Below are 24,020 nucleotides of genomic sequence, written 5' to 3' on the forward strand. Positions count from 1 at the left end.
GGATTTCTTGCCTTATAAATGGGGTTGGGACCATCAGTTGTGTTGTGCAGAAGTCAGGTGGATACACAGCTGATAGTCCTACTGAATAGACTGTTAGAATTTGTATTATGGCAAGAAAAAAGCAGCTAAGTAAAGAAAAACGAGTGGCCATCATTACTTTAAGAGATGAGGGTCAGTCAATGCGAAAAATTGGGAAAACTTTGAAAGTGTCCCCAAGTGCAGTTGCAAAAACCATCAAGCGCTACAAAGAAACTGGCTCACATGAGGACCGCCCCAGGAAAGGAAGACCAAGAGTCACCTCTGCTTCTGAGTAAAAGTTTATCCGAGTCACCAGTCTCAGAAATCGCAGGTTAACAGCAGCTCAGATTAGACACCAGGTCAATGCCACACAGAGCTCTAGCAGCAGACACATCTCTACAACAACTGTTAAGAGGAGACTTTGTGCAGCCGGCCTTCATGGTAAAATAGCTGCTAGGAAACCACTGCTAAGGACAGGCAACAAGCAGAAGAGACTTGTTTGGGCTAAAGAACACAAGGAATGGACATTAGACCAGTGGAAATCTGTGCTTTGGTCTGATGAGTCCAAATTTGAGATCTTTGGTTCCAACCACCATGTCTTTGTGCGACGCAGAAAAGGTGAACGGATGGACTCTACATGCCTGGTTCCCACCGTGAAGCATGGAGGAGGAGGTGTGATGGTGTGGGGGGCTTTGCTGGTGACACTGTTGGGGATTTATTCAAAATTGAAGGCATACTGAACCAGCATGGCTACCACAGCATCTTGCAGCGGCATGCTATTCCATCCGGTTTGCGTTTAGTTGGACCATCATTTATTTTTCAACAGGACAATGACCCCAAACACCTCCAGGCTGTGTAAGGGCTATTTGACCAAGAAGGAGAGTGATGGGGGGCTACGCCAGATGACCTGGCCTCCACAGTCACCAGACCTGAACCCAATCAAGATGGTTTGGGGTGAGCTGGACCGCAGAGTGAAGGCAAAAGAGCCAACAAGTACTAAGCATCTATGGGAACTCCTTCAAGATTGTTGGAAGACCATTTCCGGTGACTACCTCTAGAAGCTCATCAAGAGAATGCCAAGAGTGTGCAAAGCAGTCATCACAGCAAAAGGTGGCTACTGTGAAGACCCTAGAATATAAGACATATTTTCAGTTGTTTCACACTTTTTTGTTAAGTATATAATTCCACATGTGGTAATTCATAGTTTTGATGCCTTCAGTGTGAATGTACAATTATCATAGTCATGAAAATACAGAAAAACCTTTAAATGAGAAGGTGTGTCCAAACTTTTGGTCTGTACTGTACAGTGTGTACACATCTATATAATCTATGAGAATGTAGTGAAGCATCTGTTCTCTTACTTTCTTCATCGAAGGGCACGGGGCGGCAGTAGACCACCAGCTCCGACAGCTCCAGCGCAATCTTTTTCCTTCGCTCCATGATCTTCCCTTCCAGCATCTGTAAGAACCGGGCATCACGTTGGGGGGCTCCTATGTTCTTCCCCTAGCGGTGCAGGTTGGGGGACTCCTACGTTCTTCCTTAGCGGTGCAGGTTGGGGGTCTCCTACGTTCTACCCTAGCAATGCAGGTTGGGGGTCTCCTACGTTCTACCCTAGCAGTGCAGGTTGGGGGACTCCTGCGTTCTTCCCCTAGCGGTGCAGGTTGGGGAGCTCCTACGTTCTTCCCCTAGCGGTGCAGGTTGGGGGACTCCTACGTTCTTCCCCTAGCGGTGCAGGTTGGGGTACTCCTACGTTCTTCCCCTAGCGGTGCAGGTTGGGGGCTCCTACGTTCTACCCTAGTGCTGCAGTTTGGGTGGCTCCTATGTTCTTCTCTAGCAATACAGGTTGGGGGACTCCTACGTTCTTCCTTAGCGGTGCAGGTTGGGGGGCTCCTACGTTCTACCCTAGCACTGCAGTTTGGGGGGCTCCTACGTTTTTCCCCTAGCGGTTCAGGTTGGGGGGCTAATACGCTCTTCCCCTACCGATGCAGGTTGGGGGGCTCCTATGTTCTTCTCTAGCAATACAGGTTGGGGGACTCCTACGTTCTTCCTTAGCGGTGCAGGTTGGAGGTCTCCTACGTTCTACCCTAGCAATGCAGGTTGGGGGGCTCCTACGTTCTACCCTAGCGCTGCAGTTTGGGGGGCTCCTACGTTCTTCCCCTAGCGGTGCAGGTTGGGGGGCTCCTACGCTCTTCCCCTACCAATGCAGGTTGGGGGGCTCCTACGTTCTTCCCCTAGCGGTGCAGGTTGGGGGGCTCCTACGTTCTTCCCCTAGCGGTGCAGGTTGGGGGGCTCCTACGTTCTTCCCCTAGCGGTGCAGGTTGGGGGACTCCTACGTTCTTCCCCTAGCGGTGCAGGTTGGGGGGCTCCTACGTTCTTCCCCTAGCGGTGCAGGTTGGGGGACTCCTACGTTCTTCCCCTAGCGGTGCAGGTTGGGGGACTCCTACGTTCTTCACCTAGCGGTGCAGGTTGGGGGGCTCCTACGTTCTACCCTAGTGCTGCAGTTTGGGTGGCTCCTATGTTCTTCTCTAGCAATACAGGTTGGGGGACTCCTACGTTCTTCCTTAGCGGTGCAGGTTGGGGGGCTCCTACGTTCTACCCTAGCACTGCAGTTTGGGGGGCTCCTATGTTCTTCCCCTAGCGGTGCAGGTTGGGGGGCTAATACGCTCTTCCCCTACCGATGCAGGTTGGGGGGCTCCTATGTTCTTCTCTAGCAATACAGGTTGGGGGACTCCTACGTTCTTCCTTAGCGGTGCAGGTTGGGGGTCTCCTACGTTCTACCCTAGCAATGCAGGTTGGGTGGCTCCTACGTTCTACCCTAGCGCTGCAGTTTGGGGGGCTCCTACGTTCTTCCCCTAGCGGTGCAGGTTGGGGGGCTCCTACGCTCTTCCCCTACCAATGCAGGTTGGGGGGCTCCTACGTTCTTACCCTACCAATGCAGGTTGGGGGGCTCCTACGTTCTTACCCTAGCGGTGCAGGTTGGGGGGCTCCTACGTTCTTCCCCTAGCGGTGCAGGTTGGGGGGCTCCTACGTTCTTCCCCTAGCGGTGCAGGTTGGGGGACTCCTACGTTCTTCCCCTAGCGGTGCAGGTTGGGGGACTCCTACGTTCTTCCCCTAGCGGTGCAGGTTGGGGGACTCCTACGTTCTTCCCCTAGCGGTGCAGGTTGGGGGACTCCTACGTTCTTCCCCTAGCGGTGCAGGTTGGGGGGCTCCTACGTTCTACCCTAGTGCTGCAGTTTGGGTGGCTCCTATGTTCTTCTCTAGCAATACAGGTTGGGGGACTCCTACGTTCTTCCTTAGCGGTGCAGGTTGGGGGGCTCCTACGTTCTACCCTAGCACTGCAGTTTGGGGGGCTCCTACATTCTTCCCCTAGCGGTGCAGGTTGGGGGGCTCCTATGTTCTTCTCTAGCAATACAGGTTGGGGGACTCCTACGTTCTTCCTTAGCGGTGCAGGTTAGGGGTCTCCTACGCTCTACCCTAGCAATGCAGGTTGGGGGGCTCCTACGTTCTACCCTAGCGCTTCAGTTTGGGGGGATCCTACGTTCTTCCCCTAGCGGTACAGTTGGGGGGCTCCTACGCTCTTCCCCTACCAATGCAGGTTGGCGGGCTCCTACGTTCTTCCCCTAGCGGTGCAGGTTGGGGGGCTGCTACGTTCTTCCCCTAGCGGTGCAGGTTGGGGGACTCCTACGTTCTTCCTTAGCGGTGCAGGTTGGGGGTCTCCTACGTTCTACCCAAGCAATGCAGGTTGGGGGTCTCCTACGTTCTACCCTAGCGCTGCAGTTTGGGGGGCTCCTACATTCTTCCCCTAGCGGTGCAGGTTGGGGGGCTCCTACGCTCTTCCCCTACCAATGCAGGTTGGGGGGCTCCTACGTTCTTCCCCTAGCGGTGCAGGTTGGGGGACTCCTACGTTCTTCCCCTAGCGGTGCAGGTTAGGGGACTCCTACGTTCTTCCCCTAGCGGTGCAGGTTGGGGGACTCCTACGTTCTTCCCCTAGCGGTGCAGGTTGGGGGACTCCTGCGTTCTTCCCCTAGCGGTGCAGGTTGGGGGGCTCCTACGTTCTTCCCCTAGCGGTGCAGGTTGGGGGACTCCTACGTTCTTCCCCTAGCGGTGCAGGTTGGGGGACTCCTACGTTCTTCCCCTAGCGGTGCAGGTTGGGGGGCTCCTACGTTCTACCCTAGTGCTGCAGTTTGGGTGGCTCCTATGTTCTTCTCTAGCAATACAGGTTGGGGGACTCCTACGTTCTTCCTTAGCGGTGCAGGTTGGGGGGCTCCTACGTTCTACCCTAGCACTGCAGTTTGGGGGGCTCCTACGTTTTTCCCCTAGCGGTGCAGGTTGGGGGGCTAATACGCTCTTCCCCTACCGATGCAGGTTGGGGGGCTCCTATGTTCTTCTCTAGCAATACAGGTTGGGGGACTCCTACGTTCTTCCTTAGCGGTGCAGGTTGGGGGTCTCCTACGTTCTACCCTAGCAATGCAGGTTGGGGGGCTCCTACGTTCTACCCTAGCGCTGCAGTTTGGGGGGCTCCTACGTTCTTCCCCTAGCGGTGCAGGTTGGGGGGCTCCTACGCTCTTCCCCTACCAATGCAGGTTGGGGGGCTCCTACGTTCTTCCCCTAGCGGTGCAGGTTGGGGGGCTCCTACGTTCTTCCCCTAGCGGTGCAGGTTGGGGGGCTCCTACGTTCTTCCCCTAGCGGTGCAGGTTGGGGGACTCCTACGTTCTTCCCCTAGCGGTGCAGGTTGGGGGGCTCCTACGTTATTCCCCTAGCGGTGCAGGTTGGGGGACTCCTACGTTCTTCCCCTAGCGGTGCAGGTTGGGGGACTCCTACGTTCTTCACCTAGCGGTGCAGGTTGGGGGGCTCCTACGTTCTACCCTAGTGCTGCAGTTTGGGTGGCTCCTATGTTCTTCTCTAGCAATACAGGTTGGGGGACTCCTACGTTCTTCCTTAGCGGTGCAGGTTGGGGGGCTCCTACGTTCTACCCTAGCACTGCAGTTTGGGGGGCTCCTACGTTCTTCCCCTAGCGGTGCAGGTTGGGGGGCTAATACGCTCTTCCCCTACCGATGCAGGTTGGGGGGCTCCTATGTTCTTCTCTAGCAATACAGGTTGGGGGACTCCTACGTTCTTCCTTAGCGGTGCAGGTTGGGGGTCTCCTACGTTCTACCCTAGCAATGCAGGTTGGGTGGCTCCTACGTTCTACCCTAGCGCTGCAGTTTGGGGGGCTCCTACGTTCTTCCCCTAGCGGTGCAGGTTGGGGGGCTCCTACGCTCTTTCCCTACCAATGCAGGTTGGGGGGCTCCTACGTTCTTCCCCTAGCGGTGAAGGTTGGGGGGCTCCTACGTTCTTCCCCTAGCGGTGCAGGTTGGGGGGCTCCTACGTTCTTCCCCTAGCGGTGCAGGTTGGGGGACTCCTACGTTCTTCCCCTAGCGGTGCAGGTTGGGGGGCTCCTACGTTCTTCCCCTAGCGGTGCAGGTTGGGGGACTCCTACATTCTTCCCCTAGCGGTGCAGGTTGGGGGACTCCTACGTTCTTCCCCTAGCGGTGCAGGTTGGGGGGCTCCTACGTTCTACCCTAGTGCTGCAGTTTGGGTGGCTCCTATGTTCTTCTCTAGCAATACAGGTTGGGGGACTCCTACGTTCTTCCTTAGCGGTGCAGGTTGGGGGGCTCCTACGTTATACCCTAGCACTGCAGTTTGGGAGGCTCCTACGTTCTTCCCCTAGCGGTGCAGGTTGGGGGGCTCTTATGTTCTTCTCTAGCAATACAGGTTGGGGGACTCCTACGTTCTTCCTTAGCGGTGCAGGTTAGGGGTCTCCTACGTTCTACCCTAGCAATGCAGGTTGGGGGGCTCCTACGTTCTACCCTAGCGCTGCAGTTTGGGGGGATCCTACGTTCTTCCCCTAGCGGTGCAGGTTGGGGGGCTCCTAGGCTCTTCCCCTACCAGTGCAGGTTGGGGGGCTCCTACGTTCTTCCCCTAGCGGTGCAGGTTGGGGGGCTCCTACGTTCTTCCCCTAGCGGTGCAGGTTGGGGGGCTCCTACGTTCTTCCCCTAGCGGTGCAGGTTGGGGGACTCCTACGTTCTTCCCCTAGCGGTGCAGGTTGGGGGGCTCCTACGTTCTTCCCCTAGCGGTGCAGGTTGGGGGACTCCTACGTTCTTCCCCTAGCGGTGCAGGTTGGGGGACTCCTACGTTCTTCCCCTAGCGGTGCAGGTTGGGGGGCTCCTACGTTCTACCCTAGTGCTGCAGTTTGGGGGGCTCCTACGTTCTTCCCCTAGCGGTGCAGGTTGGGGGGCTCATACGCTCTTCCCCTACCGATGCAGGTTGGGGGGCTCCTACGTTCTTCCCCTAGCGGTGCAGGTTGGGGGGCTCCTACGTTCTTCCCCTAGCGGTGCAGGTTGGGGGGCTCCTACGTTCTTCCCCTAGCGGTGCAGGTTGGGGGGCTCCTACGCTCTTCCCCTAGCGGTGCAGGTTGGGGGGCTCCTACGTTCTTCCCCTAGCGGTGCAGGTTGGGGGACTCCAATGTGACACCCCAGGGGTCTGGTTGCCACAGTGATAGAGATATTACGTCTGAGAGCAGGTGGGAGGTCCTTTGGTCAGGGATCCTGTGCATGCCACACCTCCTGCCCAGTCTTGGGAGGGGAAGGACTTCCCCTATATAAACCTGGGGCTGAGGCAGGGTAGAGAGTTCTGAGAGGAGAAGACAGGGAGCAGAGCTGCTCTATGGGCTCTGCTCCACAGGCAGGCCCTGTCCAGGGGCCTGAGCCTGGAGACAAGGAGAGTGGAGAAGAGAAGCAGCATAGGAAACAGCAGAGTTACAAGGAGTCAGGGGCTGGCAGCTACAGAGCTCGCCCTGACTAAGAAGATTCTTTACCGGACCCGGAGTCCGAGGCTGTGGGGACTAACTCCTACCCAGCAGCAGAATCCGTCGGGCAGGGGATTTCAGGTCCTCTGGCCCAGAAGCCCGAAGGCACGGTCACACACGTGGGACCAGCACCGCCATCGTGGAGCGGAAGCCATTAGAAGGCCCCGAGTCACCGGCCATACGGGTGAGCACCACACGGTACACTCAGGGACGTGGGCTACTTACATCAGCTTCTAGCAAGGTAGCCAGAAGAGTACAGTCAGTTTGGGAGGCCTACAACTCCGCCTGGCCAGGGGAGATCCCATCTGCTCAAAGACTGACCAGGCCCCGTTTGCTAGCAAGTACTCCGGGAGGGTCTGTCGTTGTTACCAGTAAAGACCCTGAACTACACCGTACCGTCTCTGAGTGGTTCCTGCTACCCCCATCATCCACGTCGGCTGCCCTGAGGCCATACCCCTCCCGTTGGGGGTTATACTATCACGCTGCACAATCCTACCACCGGCCTCAGCGGTCTGCCCTGCAGCAGCAGCTTCCTGGCTGCACTCAACGGGTGGCGTAGTCATCAACTATTTACTACTAATAGACTGCCGTCTAGTTTGACTCCCTGGGCACGGACCGGGTCACCGCCACGAGATTACAACCCTCCACGGATCCGGCTCCGGGTAAGCTCCCGCGTGCGCACCGCAGCGCGACACAGGCCCAGGGGCGCGTCACCTACGTTCTTCCCTAGCGGTGCAGGTTGGGGGACTCCTACGTTCTTCCCCTAGCGGTGCAGGTTGGGGGACTCCTACGTTCTTCCCCTAGCGGTGCAGGTTGTGGGGCTCCTGCGTTCTTCCCCTAGCGGTGCAGGTTGGGGGGCTCCTACGTTCTTCCCCTAGCGGTGCAGGTTGGGGGGCTCCTACGTTCTTCCCCTAGCGGTGCAGGTTGGGGGACTCCTACGTTCTTCCCCTAGCGGTGCAGGTTGGGGGGCTCCTACGTTCTTCCCTAGCAGTGCAGGTTGGGGGACTCCTACGTTCTTCCCTAGCAGTGCAGGTGGGGGGACTCCTACGTTCTTCCCTAGCGGTGCAGGTTGGGGGGCTCCTACGTTCTTCCCCTAGCGGTGCAGGTTGGGGGACTCCTACGTTCTTCCCCTAGCGGTGCAGGTTGGGGGACTCCTACGTTCTTCCCCTAGCGGTGCAGGTTGGGGGGCTACTACGTTCTTCCCTAGCGGTGCAGGTTGGGGGGCTCCTACGTTCTTCCCCTAGCGGTGCAGGTTGGGGGACTCCTGCGTTCTTCCCCTAGCGGTGCAGGTTGGGGGGCTCCTGCGTTCTTCCCCTAGCGGTGCAGGTTGGGGGGCTCCTACGTTCTTCCCCTAGCGGTGCAGGTTGGGGGACTCCTACTTTCTTCCCCTAGCGGTGCAGGTTGGGGGACTCCTACGTTCTTCCCCTAGCGGTGCAGGTGGGGGGCTCCTACGTTCTTCCCCTAGCGGTGCAGGTTGGGGGGCTCCTACGTTCTTCCCCTAGCGGTGCAGGTTGGGGGGCTCCTGCGTTCTTCCCCTAGCGGTGCAGGTGGGGAGGCTCCTACGTTCTTCCCCTAGCGGTGCAGGTGGGGGGGCTCCTACGTTCTTCCCCTAGCGGTGCAGGTTTGGGGACTCCTACGTTCTTCCCCTAGCGGTGCAGGTTGGGGGGCTCCTACGTTCTTCCCCTAGCGGTGCAGGTTGGGGGGCTCCTACGTTCTTCCCCTAGCGGTGCAGGTTGGGGGGCTCCTACGTTCTTCCCCTAGCGGTGCAGGTTGGGGGGCTCCTACGTTCTTCCCCTAGCGGTGCAGGTTGGGGGACTCCTGCGTTCTTCCCCTAGCGGTGCAGGTTGGGGGGCTCCTACGTTCTTCCCCTAGCGGTGCAGGTTGGGGGACTCCTACTTTCTTCCCCTAGCGGTGCAGGTTGGGGGGCTCCTACGTTCTTCCCCTAGCGGTGCAGGTTGGGGGACTCCTACGTTCTTCCCCTAGCGGTGCAGGTTGGGGGGCTCCTACGTTCTTCCCCTAGCGGTGCAGGTTGGGGGACTCCTGCGTTCTTCCCCTAGCGGTGCAGGTTGGGGGACTCCTACTTTCTTCCCCTAGTGGTGCAGGTTGGGGGACTCCTACGTTCTTCCCCTAGGGGTGCAGGTTGGGGGACTCCTACGTTCTTCCCTAGCGGTGCAGGTTGGGGGACTCCTACGTTCTTCCCCTAGGGGTGTAGGTTGGGGGACTCCTACGTTCTTCCCCTAGCGGTGCAGGTTGGGGGACTCCTGCGTTCTTCCCCTAGCGGTGCAGGTTGGGGGTCTACTACGTTCTTCCCTAGCGGTGCAGGTTGGGGGACTCCTGCGTTCTTCCCCTAGCGGTGCAGGTTGGGGGACTCATACTTTCTTCCCCTAGCGGTGCAGGTTGGGGGACTCCTACGTTCTTCCCCTAGCGGTGCAGGTTGGGGGACTCCTACGTTCTTCCCCTAGCGGTGCAGGTTGGGGGACTCCTACGTTCTTCCCCTAGCGGTGCAGGTTGGGGGGGCTCCTACATTCTTCTCTAGCGGTGCAGGTTGGGGGGCTCCTACGTTTTTTCCTAGCGGTGCAGGTTGTGGGGCTCCTATGTTCTACCCTATGAGGCTCAGGAACTGTGTGTGTCTCCCCGGAGGCCGAGATCTGACAATTCTGCTTATAACTTGTTAAAAAGGCTGTTGTCAGAATCAACAGGACGGGGAGTGGTTCCTGCCACGTCTATGCCCCCAGTCATACAGTGGGCGCACTGCAGCTTTATCGGTGGTCTCACCCTGGCGTCTGCGTTCTGCGCGGCTTCGCGAATCTTTGAGATCCAGTCGTTCAGCTCCTCCTGAGAATCGGCCGCCACGTCCAGCGCCTGGGAGGGGTGCGACATCTGCTGAGAGTGGATGGTGAACATGTGGGGCCGGGGGCTGCGGACTTCTTTCGACAGGACTGCAGTGAGGGAAGAGACCATCAATCATGGAGGCATGGAATCAGCGGCAGAGATCTATGGCGGACCCCAGATTCCTGCGATTCCCCCGCACTCACCGATGTGGCATGATGGGACGTCTATAAAACCCTTCAGGAAGTTCCCCAGCGGGCTGTTCTCTGCAGACTGGCCGAAGAACAGGGACTGGGGGGCAGAAAGGGGAGATGTCATCAAGCGAAGCCCCCAAAACCCAAGAACATTCATCCCAGGGGGACGTCCCCGGGTCTGACCGTATCATCCTGCTCCGAGGTCACCGCCGCACTCATCTCCTCCACGTAGTTCGCCGGGAACCAAAGCTGCTTTTTCCCACCATAGTCACCGCGCCACCTGCAGGTCAGAGGGGGAACAGCAGGGTCATAACTAATATACCCCAACCACACAGAGCGGATATCTCCATGTATGTTACATGGGACTGCAGGTGACATCTACTACATTATCTGTACTCAGACAGTCATCACTGTGTTATCTGTGGTGTTACATAGGACTGCAGGTGACATCTACTACATTATCTGTACTCAGAGAGCAATCACTGTGTTATCTGTGGTGTTACATAGGACTGCAGGAGACATCTACTAAATTATCTGTACACAGAGAGTTATCACTGTGTTATCTGTGGTGTTACATAGGACTGCAGGTGACATCTACTACATTATCTGTACTCAGAGAGTGATCACTGTGTTATCTGTGGTGTTACATAGGACTGCAGGTGACATCTACTACATTATCTGTACTCAGAGAGTTATCACTGTGTTATCTGTGGTGTTACATAGGACTGCAGGTGACATCTCCTACATTATCTGTACTCAGAGAGTGATCACTGTGTTATCTGTAGTGTTACATAGGACTGCAGGTGACATCTACTACATTATCTGTACTCAGAGAGTTATCACTGTGTTATCTGTGGTGTTACATAGGACTGCAGGTGACATCTACTACATTATCTGTACTCAGAGAGTTATCACTGTTATCTGTGGTGTTACATAGGACTGCGGGTGACATCTACTACATTATCTGTACTCAGAGAGTTATCACTGTGTTATCTGTGGTGTTACATAGGACTGCAGGTGACATCTACTACATTATCTGTACTCAGAGAGTTATCACTGTGTTATCTGTGGTGTTACATAGGACTGCAGGTGACATCTACTACATTATCTGTACTCAGAGAGTTATCACTGTGTTATCTGTGGTGTTACATAGGACTGCAGGTGACATCTACTACATTATCTGTACTCAGAGAGTTATCACTGTTATCTGTGGTGTTACACAGGACTGCAGGTGACATCTACTACATTATCTGTACTCAGAGAGTTATCACTGTGTTATCTGTGGTGTTACATAGGACTGCAGGTGACATCTACTACATTATCTGTACTCAGGGAGTTATCACTGTGTTATCTGTGGAGTTACATAGGACTGCAGGTGAGATATTTTGGAGAACTCACCAGCCGCCATCTTGCTTGTCCACGTTGTGTATGATGGCCTGCTTACAGAAGGAGAGCTCGTCCTCGCGCTGGGCCTTGTAGTCGTACAGCGCTTTCACCATGCACTGGGGGGACAGACACATTTGTGAGCCGTGATCAGCGGAGACTTCGCAGTGTCGGGGGTCAGTCTGGACGCTGCGGATGGGTCACTATGACGTCTCGTGTCTGTTCTTACCCTGGATGTTGGCATCTTATTAGCTTCCACGTAGAGGTGGGGGGTCCGGACCTCGTACAGCGCCCCATAGTCCAGGTCCTGAAGAAGAGACATTTCAGGCTGGGCAGGTAAAGGCATCTAGAATTGTTTGTAATAACCGTTCCTCACTGTGCAATGCTGATCATAGGGAACAGGATAACTCCTCCTGTCACAATCCACATATTAGGAGATGTGCAGCCCCCACCAGTGACCAGGACGATCCCCAACCACCCGGGTAGAGCCGGTATCCACAAGAGGGGGCGCAGTTAGCGGGACACTCACCGCCGTCCCCATCTTCTCCAGTGCCTCCTCATTGATGGGGTAGCGTAACTTCATCTTTCGGTACAGCGGATGCTTCTCATAGTAACTGACCAGGTCTACCAGGCTCTCGAATTCAGCCGAGCTCCCCAGCATGAAGAGGCGCCCCTCCTGCTGGATGCGGCAGTGCTTGATCTTCCCTTCAGCTCTGAGAGAGAAAACATGGAGAAAAGTGGTCTGCGGACATGACGTAACTCCTACCTGTCCACCTGGACTTGGCATTCTCTATTATTGTGGAACATGTTACAGCATAATCCAAGAAGAGCATTCCAGGGAAAAGGTGCAGCACAGAAGACCACTCAGACTATGGGGGATTATTTCATACTAACATTGGACGTTTGAGTCCTGGGAATGCCCTAACCCTGCCCAGAAAACGACCCAAAGCCGAGTGAGACCGCGTGCTTCTGGATGGGGCTCATATACGCCCCCCTGCCATTCTCAAAAGAACGAGTCTCAAATTAATAGGACTGTATCTGAAAAATGTGAACATTTCCAGAAAATGTGAGCCTTGTGTTGTAATACTGGTCCAGAATTCATATTGGCGACAGTATCCATGTATACAGAGCTGAAAATATCCAGCTCACCACTAGAAGGAGCTCTCAGCAAAGGGATTTACATGCTATAAACACTCTGTATGTAGTGAGCTCCCCCTAGTGGTGGCTGTATAAAGCTTTATATAGTGCGCTCCCTCTAGTGGTGGCTGTATAAATCTGTATGTAGTGAGCTCCCCCTAGTGGTGGCTGTATAAATCTGTATGTAGTGAGCTCCCTCTAGTGGTGGCTGTATAAATCTGTATGTAGTGAGCACCCCCTAGTGGTGGCTGTATAAATCTGTATGTAGTGAGCTCTCTCTAGTAGTGGCTGTATAAATCTGTATGTAGTGAGCTCTCTCTAGTAGTGGCTGTATAAATCTATATGTAGTGAGCTCCCCCTAGTGGTGGTTGTATAAATCTGTATGTAGTGAGCTCCCTCTAGTGGTGGCTGTATAAATCTGCATGTAGTGAGCTCCCCCTAGTGGTGACTGTATAAATCTGTATGTAGTGAGCACCCCCTAGTGGTGGCTGTATAAATCTGTATGTAGTGAGCTCTCTCTAGTAGTGGCTGTATAAATCTGTATGTAGTGAGCTCCCCCTAGTGGTGGCTGTATAAATCTGTATGTAGTGAGCTCCCTCTAGTGGTGGCTGTATAAATCTGTATGTAGTGAGCTCCCTCTAGTGATGGCTGTATAAATCTGTATGTAGTGAGCTCCCTCTAGTGGTGGCAAAACAACACCCATAGGATAATACAGGGGTCTAGTCTAGAGGAGAAGGTTTTACCATCATGTACGGAGAGTCCTGGCATCTCCATCACTCTCGCTCTCCTGAACAAGGTCTTACCTGAAGGAAATGGCGTAGGAATTTGTCTCACTTCGCTTCCGCACCAGAAAGGCGCCATCTCTGGGAACCCTCATTAACATGTGCTCTGCCTGCAGGCGGGTGAGGCTGGCATGGTACCACCTACAACGATAAAGGGCAGCCAGGACCAGAAATTATACAGCAGACAGTATCACACAGGAGAGGATTAGATACACGGCTCAGCAGACAGTATCACACAGGAGAGGATTAGATACACGGCTCAGCAGACAGTATCACACAGGAGAGGATTAGATACACGGCTCAGCAGACAGTATCACACAGGAGAGGATTAGATACACGGCTCAGCAGACAGTATCACACAGGAGAGGATTAGATACACGGCTCAGCAGACAGTATCACACAGGATAGGATTAGATACACGGCTCAGCAGACAGTATCACACAGGATAGGATTAGATACACGGCTCAGCAGACAGTATCACACAGGAGAGGAGTAGATACACGGCTCAGCAGACAGTATCACACAGGAGAGGATTAGATACACGGCTCAGCAGACAGTATCACACAGGATAGGATTAGATACACGGCTCAGCAGATAGTATCACACAGGATAGGATTAGATACACGGCTCAGCAGACAGTATCACACAGGATAGGATTAGATACACGGCTCAGCAGACAGTATCACACAGGATAAGATTAGATACACGGCTCAGCAGACAGTATCACACAGGATAGGATTAGATACACGGCTCAGCAGACAGTATCACACAGGAGAGGATTAGATACACGGCTCAGCAGACAGTATCACACAGGAGAGGATTAGATACACGGCTCAGCAGTCAGTATCACACAGGAGAGGATTAGATCCACGGCTCAGCAGACAGTATCACACAGGAGAGGATTAGATACACGGCCCAGCAGACAGTATCACACAGGATAGGATTAGATACACGGCTCAGCAGACAGTATCACACAGGAGAGGATTAGATACACGGCTCAGCAGACAGTATCACACAGGATAGGATTAGATACACGGCTCAGCAGACAGTATCACACAGGATAGGATTAGATACACGGCTCAGCAGACAGTATCACACAGGATGGGATTAGATACACGGCTCAGCAGACAGTATCACACAGGAGAGGATTAGATACACGGCTCAGCAGACAGTATCACACAGGATAGGATTAGATACACGGCTCAGCAGATAGTATCACACAGGATAGGATTAGATACACGGCTCAGCAGACAGTATCACACAGGATAGGATTAGATACACGGCTCAGCAGACAGTATCACACAGGATAAGATTAGATACACGGCTCAGCAGACAGTATCACACAGGATAGGATTAGATACACGGCTCAGCAGACAGTATCACACAGGAGAGGATTAGATACACGGCTCAGCAGACAGTATCACACAGGAGAGGATTAGATACACGGCTCAGCAGTCAGTATCACACAGGAGAGGATTAGATCCACGGCTCAGCAGACAGTATCACACAGGAGAGGATTAGATACACGGCCCAGCAGACAGTATCACACAGGATAGGATTAGATACACGGCTCAGCAGACAGTATCACACAGGATAGGATTAGATACACGGCTCAGCAGACAGTATCACACAGGAGAGGATTAGATACACGGCTCAGCAGACAGTATCACAAAGGATAGGATTAGATACACGGCTCAGCAGACAGTATCACACAGGAGAGGATTAGATACACAGCTCAGCAGACAGTATCACACAGGATAGGATGAGATACACGGCTCAGCAGACAGTATCACACAGGAGAGGATTAGATACACGGCTCAGCAGACAGTATCACACAGGAGAGGATTAGATACACGGCTCAGCAGACAGTATCACACAGGATAGGATTAGATACACGGCTCAGCAGACAGTATCACACAGGAGAGGATTAGATACACGACTCAGCAGACAGTATCACACAGGAGAGGATTAGATACACGGCTCAGCAGACAGTATCACACAGGAGAGGATTAGATACACGGCTCAGCAGACAGTATCATACAGGATAGGATTAGATACACAGCTCAGCAGACAGTATCACACAGGAAAAGATTAGATACACAGCTCAGCAGACAGTATCACACAGGAGAGGATTAGATACACGGCTCAGCAGACAGTATCACACAGGAGAGGATTAGATACACGGCTCAGCAGACAGTATCACACAGGAGAGGATTAGATACACGGCTCAGCAGACAGTATCACACAGGAGAGGATTAGATACACGGCTCAGCAGACAGTATCACACAGGAGAGGATTAGATACACGGCTCAGCAGATAGTATCACACAGGATAGGATTAGATACACGGCTCAGCAGACAGTATCACACAGGATAGGATTAGATACACGGCTCAGCAGACAGTATCATACAGGATAGGGTTAGATACACGGCTCAGCAGACAGTATCACACAGGAGAGGGTTAGATACACGGCTCAGCAGACAGTATCACACAGGAGAGGATTAGATACACGGCTCAGCAGACAGTATCATACAGGATAGGGTTAGATACACGGCTCAGCAGACAGTATCACACAGGAGAGGGTTAGATACACGGCTCAGCAGACAGTATCACACAGGAGAGGATTAGATACACGGCTCAGCAGACAGTATCATACAGGATAGGATTAGATACACGGCTCAGCAGACAGTATCATACAGGATAGGATTAGATACACGGCTCAGCAGACAGTATCACACAGGAGAGGATTAGATACACGGCTCAGCAGGCAGTATCACACAGGAGAGGATTAGATACACAGCTCAGCAGACAGTATCACACAGGATAGGATTAGATACACGGCTCAGCAGATAGTATCACACAGGAGAGGATTAGATACACGGCTCAGCAGGCAGTATCACACAGGAGAGGATTAGATACACGGCTCAGCAGGCAGTATCACACAGGAGAGGATTAGATACACGGCTCAGCAGACAGTATCACACAGGATAGGATTAGATACACGGCTCAGCAGACAGTATCACACAGGATAGGATTAGATACACGGCTCAGCAGACAGTATCACACAGGATAGGATTAGATACACGGCTCAGCAGACAGTATCACACAGGATAGGATTAGATACACGGCTCAGCAGACAGTACCACACAGGATAGGATTAGATACACGGCTCAGCAGTCAGTATCACACAGGAGAGGATTAGATCCACGGCTCAGCAGACAGTATCACACAGGAGAGGATTAGATACAAGGCCCAGCAGACAGTATCACACAGGATAGGATTAGATACACGGCTCAGCAGACAGTATCACACAGGAGAGGATTAGATACACGGCTCAGCAGTCAGTATCACACAGGAGAGGATTAGATCCACGGCTCAGCAGACAGTATCACACAGGAGAGGATTAGATACACGGCCCAGCAGACAGTATCACACAGGATAGGATTAGATACACGGCTCAGCAGACAGTATCACACAGGATAGGATTAGATACACGGCTCAGCAGACAGTATCACACAGGAGAGGATTAGATACACGGCTCAGCAGACAGTATCACAAAGGATAGGATTAGATACACGGCTCAGCAGACAGTATCACACAGGAGAGGACTAGATACACAGCTCAGCAGACAGTATCACACAGGATAGGATGAGATACACGGCTCAGCAGACAGTATCACACAGGAGAGGATTAGATACACGGCTCAGCAGACAGTATCACACAGGAGAGGATTAGATACACGGCTCAGCAGACAGTATCACACAGGATAGGATTAGATACACGGCTCAGCAGACAGTATCACACAGGAGAGGATTAGATACACGACTCAGCAGACAGTATCACACAGGAGAGGATTAGATACACGGCTCAGCAGACAGTATCATACAGGATAGGATTAGATACACAGCTCAGCAGACAGTATCACACAGGAGAAGATTAGATACACAGCTCAGCAGACAGTATCACACAGGAGAGGATTAGATACACGGCTCAGCAGACAGTATCACACAGGAGAGGATTAGATACACGGCTCAGCAGACAGTATCACACAGGAGAGGATTAGATACACGGCTCAGCAGACAGTATCACACAGGAGAGGATTAGATACACGGCTCAGCAGACAGTATCACACAGGAGAGGATTAGATACACGGCTTAGCAGATAGTATCACACAGGATAGGATTAGATACACGGCTCAGCAGACAGTATCACACAGGAGAGGATTAGATACACGGCTCAGCAGACAGTATCATACAGGATAGGATTAGATACACGGCTCAGCAGACAGTATCACACAGGAGAGGGTTAGATACACGGCTCAGCAGACAGTATCACACAGGAGAGGATTAGATACACGGCTCAGCAGACAGTATCATACAGGATAGGATTAGATACACGGCTCAGCAGACAGTATCATACAGGATAGGATTAGATACACGGCTCAGCAGACAGTATCACACAGGAGAGGATTAGATACACGGCTCAGCAGACAGTATCACACAGGAGAGGATTAGATACACGGCTCAGCAGACAGTATCACACAGGATAGGATTAGATACACGGCTCAGCAGACAGTATCACACAGGAGAGGATTAGATACACGGCTCAGCAGACAGTATCACACAGGAAGGATTAGATACACGGCTCAGCAGACAGTATCACACAGGAGAGGATTAGATACACGGCTCAGCAGACAGTATCATACAGGATAGGATTAGATACACGGCTCAGCAGACAGTATCACACAGGAGAGGATTAGATACACGGCTCAGCAGGCAGTATCACACAGGAGAGGATTAGATACACAGCTCAGCAGACAGTATCACACAGGATAGGATTAGATACACGGCTCAGCAGATAGTATCACACAGGATAGGATTAGATACACGGCTCAGCAGACAGTATCACACAGGAGAGGATTAGATACACGGCTCAGCAGACAGTATCACACAGGATAGGATCAGATACACAGCTCAGCAGACAGTATCACACAGGATAGGATTAGATACACGGCTCAGCAGATAGTATCACACAGGAGAGGATTAGATACACGGCTCAGCAGACAGTATCACACAGGATAGGATTAGATACACAGCTCAGCAGATAGTATCACACAGGATAGGATTAGATACACGGCTCAGCAGACAGTATCACACAGGATAGGATTAGATACACGGCTCAGCAGTCAGTATCATACAGGATAGGATTAGATACACGGCTCAGCAGACAGTAATACACAGGATAGGATTAGATACACGGCTCAGCAGACAGTATCATACAGGATAGGATTAGATACATGGCTCAGCAGACAGTATCACACAGGATAGGATTAGATACACAGCTCAGCAGATAGTATCACACAGGATAGGATTAGATACACAGCTCAGCAGACAGTATCACACAGGATAGGATTAGATACACGGCTCAGCAGGCAGTATCACACAGGAGAGGATTAGATACACGGCTCAGCAGACAGTATCACACAGGATAGGATTAGATGCACGGCTCAGCAGACAGTATCACACAGGATAGGATTAGATACACGGCTCAGCAGACAGTATCACACAGGATAGGATTAGATACACGACTCAGCAGTCAGTATCATACAGGATAGGATTAGATACACGGCTCAGCAGACAGTAATACACAGGATAGGATTAGATACACGGCTCAGCAGACAGTATCATACAGGATAGGATTAGATACACGGCTCAGCAGACAGTATCACACAGGAGAGGATTAGATACACGGCTCAGCAGACAGTATCACACAGGAGAGGATTAGATACACGGCTCAGCAGACAGTATCACACAGGAGAGGATTAGATACACAGCTCAGCAGACAGTATCACACAGGAGAGGATTAGATACACGGCTCAGCAGACAGTATCACACAGGATAGGATTAGATACACGGCTCAGCAGACAGTATCACACAGGAGAGGATTAGATACACGGCTCAGCAGACAGTATCACACAGGATAGGATTAGATACACAGCTCAGCAGACAGTATCACACAGGAGAGGATTAGATACACGGCTCAGCAGACAGTATCACACAGGAGAGGATTAGATACACGGCTCAGCAGACAGTATCACACAGGAGAGGATTAGATACACGGCTCAGCAGACGGTATCACACAGGATAGGATTAGATACACGGCTCAGCAGACGGTATCACACAGGATAGGATTAGATACACGGCTCAGCAGACAGTATCACACAGGAGAGGATTAGATACACGGCTCAGCAGACAGTATCACACAAGAGAGGATTAGATACACGGCTCAGCAGACAGTATCACACAGGATAGGATTAGATACACGGCTCAGCAGACAGTATCACACAAGAGAGGATTAGATACACAGCTCAGCAGACAGTATCACACAGGATAGGATTAGATACACAGCTCAGCAGACGATATCACACAGGAGAGGATTAGATACACGGCTCAGCAGACAGTATCACACAGGAGAGGATTAGATACACGGCTCAGCAGACAGTATCACACAGGAGAGGATTAGATACACGGCTCAGCAGACAGTATCACACAAGAGAGGATTAGATACACAGCTCAGCAGACAGTATCACACAGGATAGGATTAGATACACAGCTCAGCAGACGATATCACACAGGAGAGGATTAGATACACGGCTCAGCAGACAGTATCACACAGGAGAGGATTAGATACACGGCTCAGCAGACAGTATCACACAGGAGAGGATTAGATACACGGCTCAGCAGACAGTATCACACAGGAGAGGATTAGATACACAGCTCAGCAGACAGTATCACACAGGGTAGGATTAGATACACGGCTCAGCAGACAGTATCACACAGGATAGGATTAGATACACGGCTCAGCAGACGGTTTCACACAGGATAGGATTAGATACACGGCTCAGCAGACAGTATCACACAGGATAGGATTAGATACACGGCTCAGCAGACAGTATCACACAGGAGAGGATTAGATACACGGCTCAGCAGATAGTATCACACAGGATAGGATTAGATACACGGATCAGCAGACAGTATCACACAGGAAAGGATTAGATACACGGCTCAGCAGACAGTATCACACAGGAGAGGATTAGATACACGGCTCAGCAGACAGTATCACACAGGAGAGGATTAGATACACAGCTCAGCAGACAGTATCACACAGGAGAGGATTAGATACACGGTTCAGCAGATAGTATCACACAGGATAGGATTAGATACACGGCTCAGCAGACAGTATCACACAGGAGAGGATTAGATACACGGCTCAGCAGACAGTATCACACAGGATAGGATTAGATACACGGCTCAGCAGACAGTATCACACAGGATAGGATTAGATACACGGCTCAGCAGACAGTATCACACAGGATAGGATTAGATACACAGCTCAGCAGACAGTATCACACAGGATAGGATTAGATACACAGCTCAGCAGACAGTATCACACAGGATAGGATTAGATACACGGCTCAGCAGACAGTATCACACAGGATAGGATTAGATACACGGCTCAGCAGACAGTATCACACAGGATAGGATTAGATACACGGCTCAGCAGACAGTATCACACAGGAGAGGATTAGATACACGGCTCAGCAGACAGTATCACACAGGAAAGGATTAGATACAGCTCAGCAGACAGTATCACACAGGATAGGATTAGATACACGGCTCAGCAGACAGTATCACACAGGATAGGATTAGATACACGGCTCAGCAGACAGTATCACACAGGATAGGATTAGATACACGGCTCAGCAGACAGTATCACACAGGATAGGATTAGATACACGGCTCAGCAGACAGTATCACACAGGAGAGGATTAGATACACGGCTCAGCAGACAGTATCACACAGGATAGGATTAGATACACGGCTCAGCAGACGATATCACACAGGAGAGGATTAGATACACGGCTCAGCAGACAGTATCACACAGGATAGGATTAGATACACGGCTCAGCAGACAGTATCACACAGGATAGGATTAGATACACTGCTCAGCAGACGGTATCACACAGGATAGGATTAGATACACGGCTCAGCAGACAGTATCACACAGGAGAGGATTAGATACACGGCTCAGCAGACAGTATCACACAGGAGAGGATTAGATACACAGCTCAGCAGACAGTATCACACAGGGTAGGATTAGATACACGGCTCAGCAGACAGTATCACACAGGATAGGATTAGATACACGGCTCAGCAGACGGTATCACACAGGATAGGATTAGATACACGGCTCAGCAGACAGTATCACACAGGATAGGATTAGATACACAGCTCAGCAGTCAGTATCACACAGGAGAGGATTAGATACACGGCTCAGCAGACAGTATCACACAGGAGAGGATTAGATACACGGCTCAGCAGACAGTATCACACAGGATAGGATTAGATACACGGCTCAGCAGTCAGTATCACACAGGAGAGGATTAGATACACGGCTCAGCAGACAGTATCACACAGGATAGGATTAGATACACGGCTCAGCAGACAGTATCACACAGGAGAGGATTAGATACACGGCTCAGCAGACAGTATCACACAGGAGAGGATTAGATACACCGCTCAGCAGACAGTATCACACAGGAGAGGATTAGATACACGGCTCAGCAGACAGTATCATACAGGATAGGATTAGATACACAGCTCAGCAGACAGTATCACACAGGATAGGATGAGATACACGGCTCAGCAGACAGTATCACACAGGAGAGGATTAGATACACGGCTCAGCAGACAGTATCACACAGGATAGGATTAGATACACGGCTCAGCAGACAGTATCACACAGGAGAGGATTAGATACACGGCTCAGCAGACAGTATCATACAGGATAGGATTAGATACACGGCTCAGCAGACAGTATCACACAGGAGAGGATTAGATACACGGCTCATCAGACAGTATCACACAGGAGAGGGTTAGATACACGGCTCAGCAGACAGTATCACACAGGAGAGGATTAGATACACGGCTCAGCAGACAGTATCACACAGGATAGGATTAGATACACGGCTCAGCAGACAGTATCATACAGGATAGGATTAGATACACGGCTCAGCAGACAGTATCACACAGGAGAGGATTAGATACACGGCTCAGCAGATAGTATCACACAGGAGAGGATTAGATACACAGCTCAGCAGACAGTATCACACAGGAGAGGATTAGATACACGGCTCAGCAGACAGTATCACACAGGAGAGGATTAGATACACGGCTCAGCAGACAGTATCACACAGGATAGGATTAGATACACGGCTCAGCAGACAGTATCATACAGGATAGGATTAGATACACGGCTCAGCAGACAGTATCACACAGGAGAGGATTAGATACACGGCTCAGCAGATAGTATCACACAGGAGAGGATTAGATACATGGCTCAGCAGACAGTATCACACAGGAGAGGATTAGATACACGGCTCAGCAGACAGTATCACACAGGATAGGATTAGATACACGGCTCAGCAGACAGTATCATACAGGATAGGATTAGATACACGGCTCAGCAGACAGTATCACACAGGATAGGATTAGATACACGGCTCAGCAGATAGTATCACACAGGAGAGGATTAGATACACAGCTCAGCAGGCAGTATCACACAGGAGAGGATTAGATACACGGCTCAGCAGACAGTATCACACAGGAGAGGATTAGATACACGGCTCAGCAGATAGAATCACACAGGATAGGATTAGATACACGGCTCAGCAGACAGTACCACACAGGATAGGATTAGATACACGGCTCAGCAGACAGGATCACACAGGATAGGATTAGATACACGGCTCAGCAGATAGAATCACACAGGATAGGATTAGATACACGGCTCAGCAGACAGTACCACACAGGATAGGATTAGATACACAGCTCAGCAGACAGTATCGCACAGGATAGGATTAGATACACGGCTCAGCAGATAGTATCACACAGGAGAGGATTAGATACACGGCTCAGCAGACAGTATCACACAGGATAGGATTAGATACACGGCTCAGCAGACAGTATCACACATGATAGGATTAGATACCTGCTCAGCAGACAGTATCACACAGGATAGGATTAGATACACAGCTCAGCAGATAGTATCACACAGGAGAGGATTAGATACACGGCTCAGCAGACAGTATCACACAGGATAGGATTAGATACACGGCTCAGCAGACAGTATCACACAGGATAGGATTAGATACACGGCTCAGCAGACAGTATCACACAGGAGAGGATTAGATACACCGCTCAGCAGACAGTATCACACCGGAGAGGATTAGATACACGGCTCAGCAGACAGTATCATACAGGATAGGATTAGATACACAGCTCAGCAGACAGTATCACACAGGATAGGATGAGATACACGGCTCAGCAGACAGTATCACACAGGAGAGGATTAGATACACGGCTCAGCAGACAGTATCACACAGGAGAGGATTAGATACACGGCTCAGCAGATAGTATCACACAGGATAGGATTAGATACACGGCTCAGCAGACAGTATCACACAGGAGAGGATTAGATACACGGCTCAGCAGACAGTATCATACAGGATAGGATTAGATACACGGCTCAGCAGACAGTATCACACAGGAGAGGGTTAGATACACGGCTCAGCAGACAGTATCACACAGGAGAGGATTAGATACACGGCTCAGCAGACAGTATCACACAGGATAGGATTAGATACACGGCTCAGCAGACAGTATCATACAGGATAGGATTAGATACACGGCTCAGCAGACAGTATCACACAGGAGAGGATTAGATACACGGCTCAGCAGACAGTATCACACAGGAGAGGATTAGATACAT

General features: G+C 51.7%; 1 protein-coding gene across 3 annotated transcripts in view; it reads right to left on the bottom strand.

Annotated features, from left to right (window-relative positions):
- Positions 1-24,020, bottom strand: part of LOC141266121 (1-phosphatidylinositol 4,5-bisphosphate phosphodiesterase gamma-1-like) — a 275,329-nt gene that overhangs the window by 13,326 nt on the left and 237,983 nt on the right. For all 3 annotated transcript variants that reach the window (XM_073680078.1, XM_073680077.1, XM_073680079.1), the window contains 8 exons: positions 13,212-13,331; positions 11,801-11,984; positions 11,501-11,578; positions 11,287-11,390; positions 10,072-10,168; positions 9,901-9,985; positions 9,641-9,804; positions 1,380-1,476 (listed from right to left, as the gene is read on the bottom strand). In XM_073680078.1, coding sequence (XP_073536179.1) covers positions 1,380-1,476; positions 9,641-9,804; positions 9,901-9,985; positions 10,072-10,168; positions 11,287-11,390; positions 11,501-11,578; positions 11,801-11,984; positions 13,212-13,331 — 929 coding nt within the window. The remainder of the gene's footprint in view (positions 1-1,379; positions 1,477-9,640; positions 9,805-9,900; positions 9,986-10,071; positions 10,169-11,286; positions 11,391-11,500; positions 11,579-11,800; positions 11,985-13,211; positions 13,332-24,020) is intronic.

The sequence above is a fragment of the Phyllobates terribilis genome, unplaced genomic scaffold (assembly GCF_046119375.1).
Source record: "Phyllobates terribilis strain yellow unplaced genomic scaffold, ASM4611937v1 Scaffold_4__5_contigs__length_816908805, whole genome shotgun sequence".
In the NCBI taxonomy this organism is placed as follows: Eukaryota; Metazoa; Chordata; class Amphibia; order Anura; family Dendrobatidae; genus Phyllobates; species Phyllobates terribilis.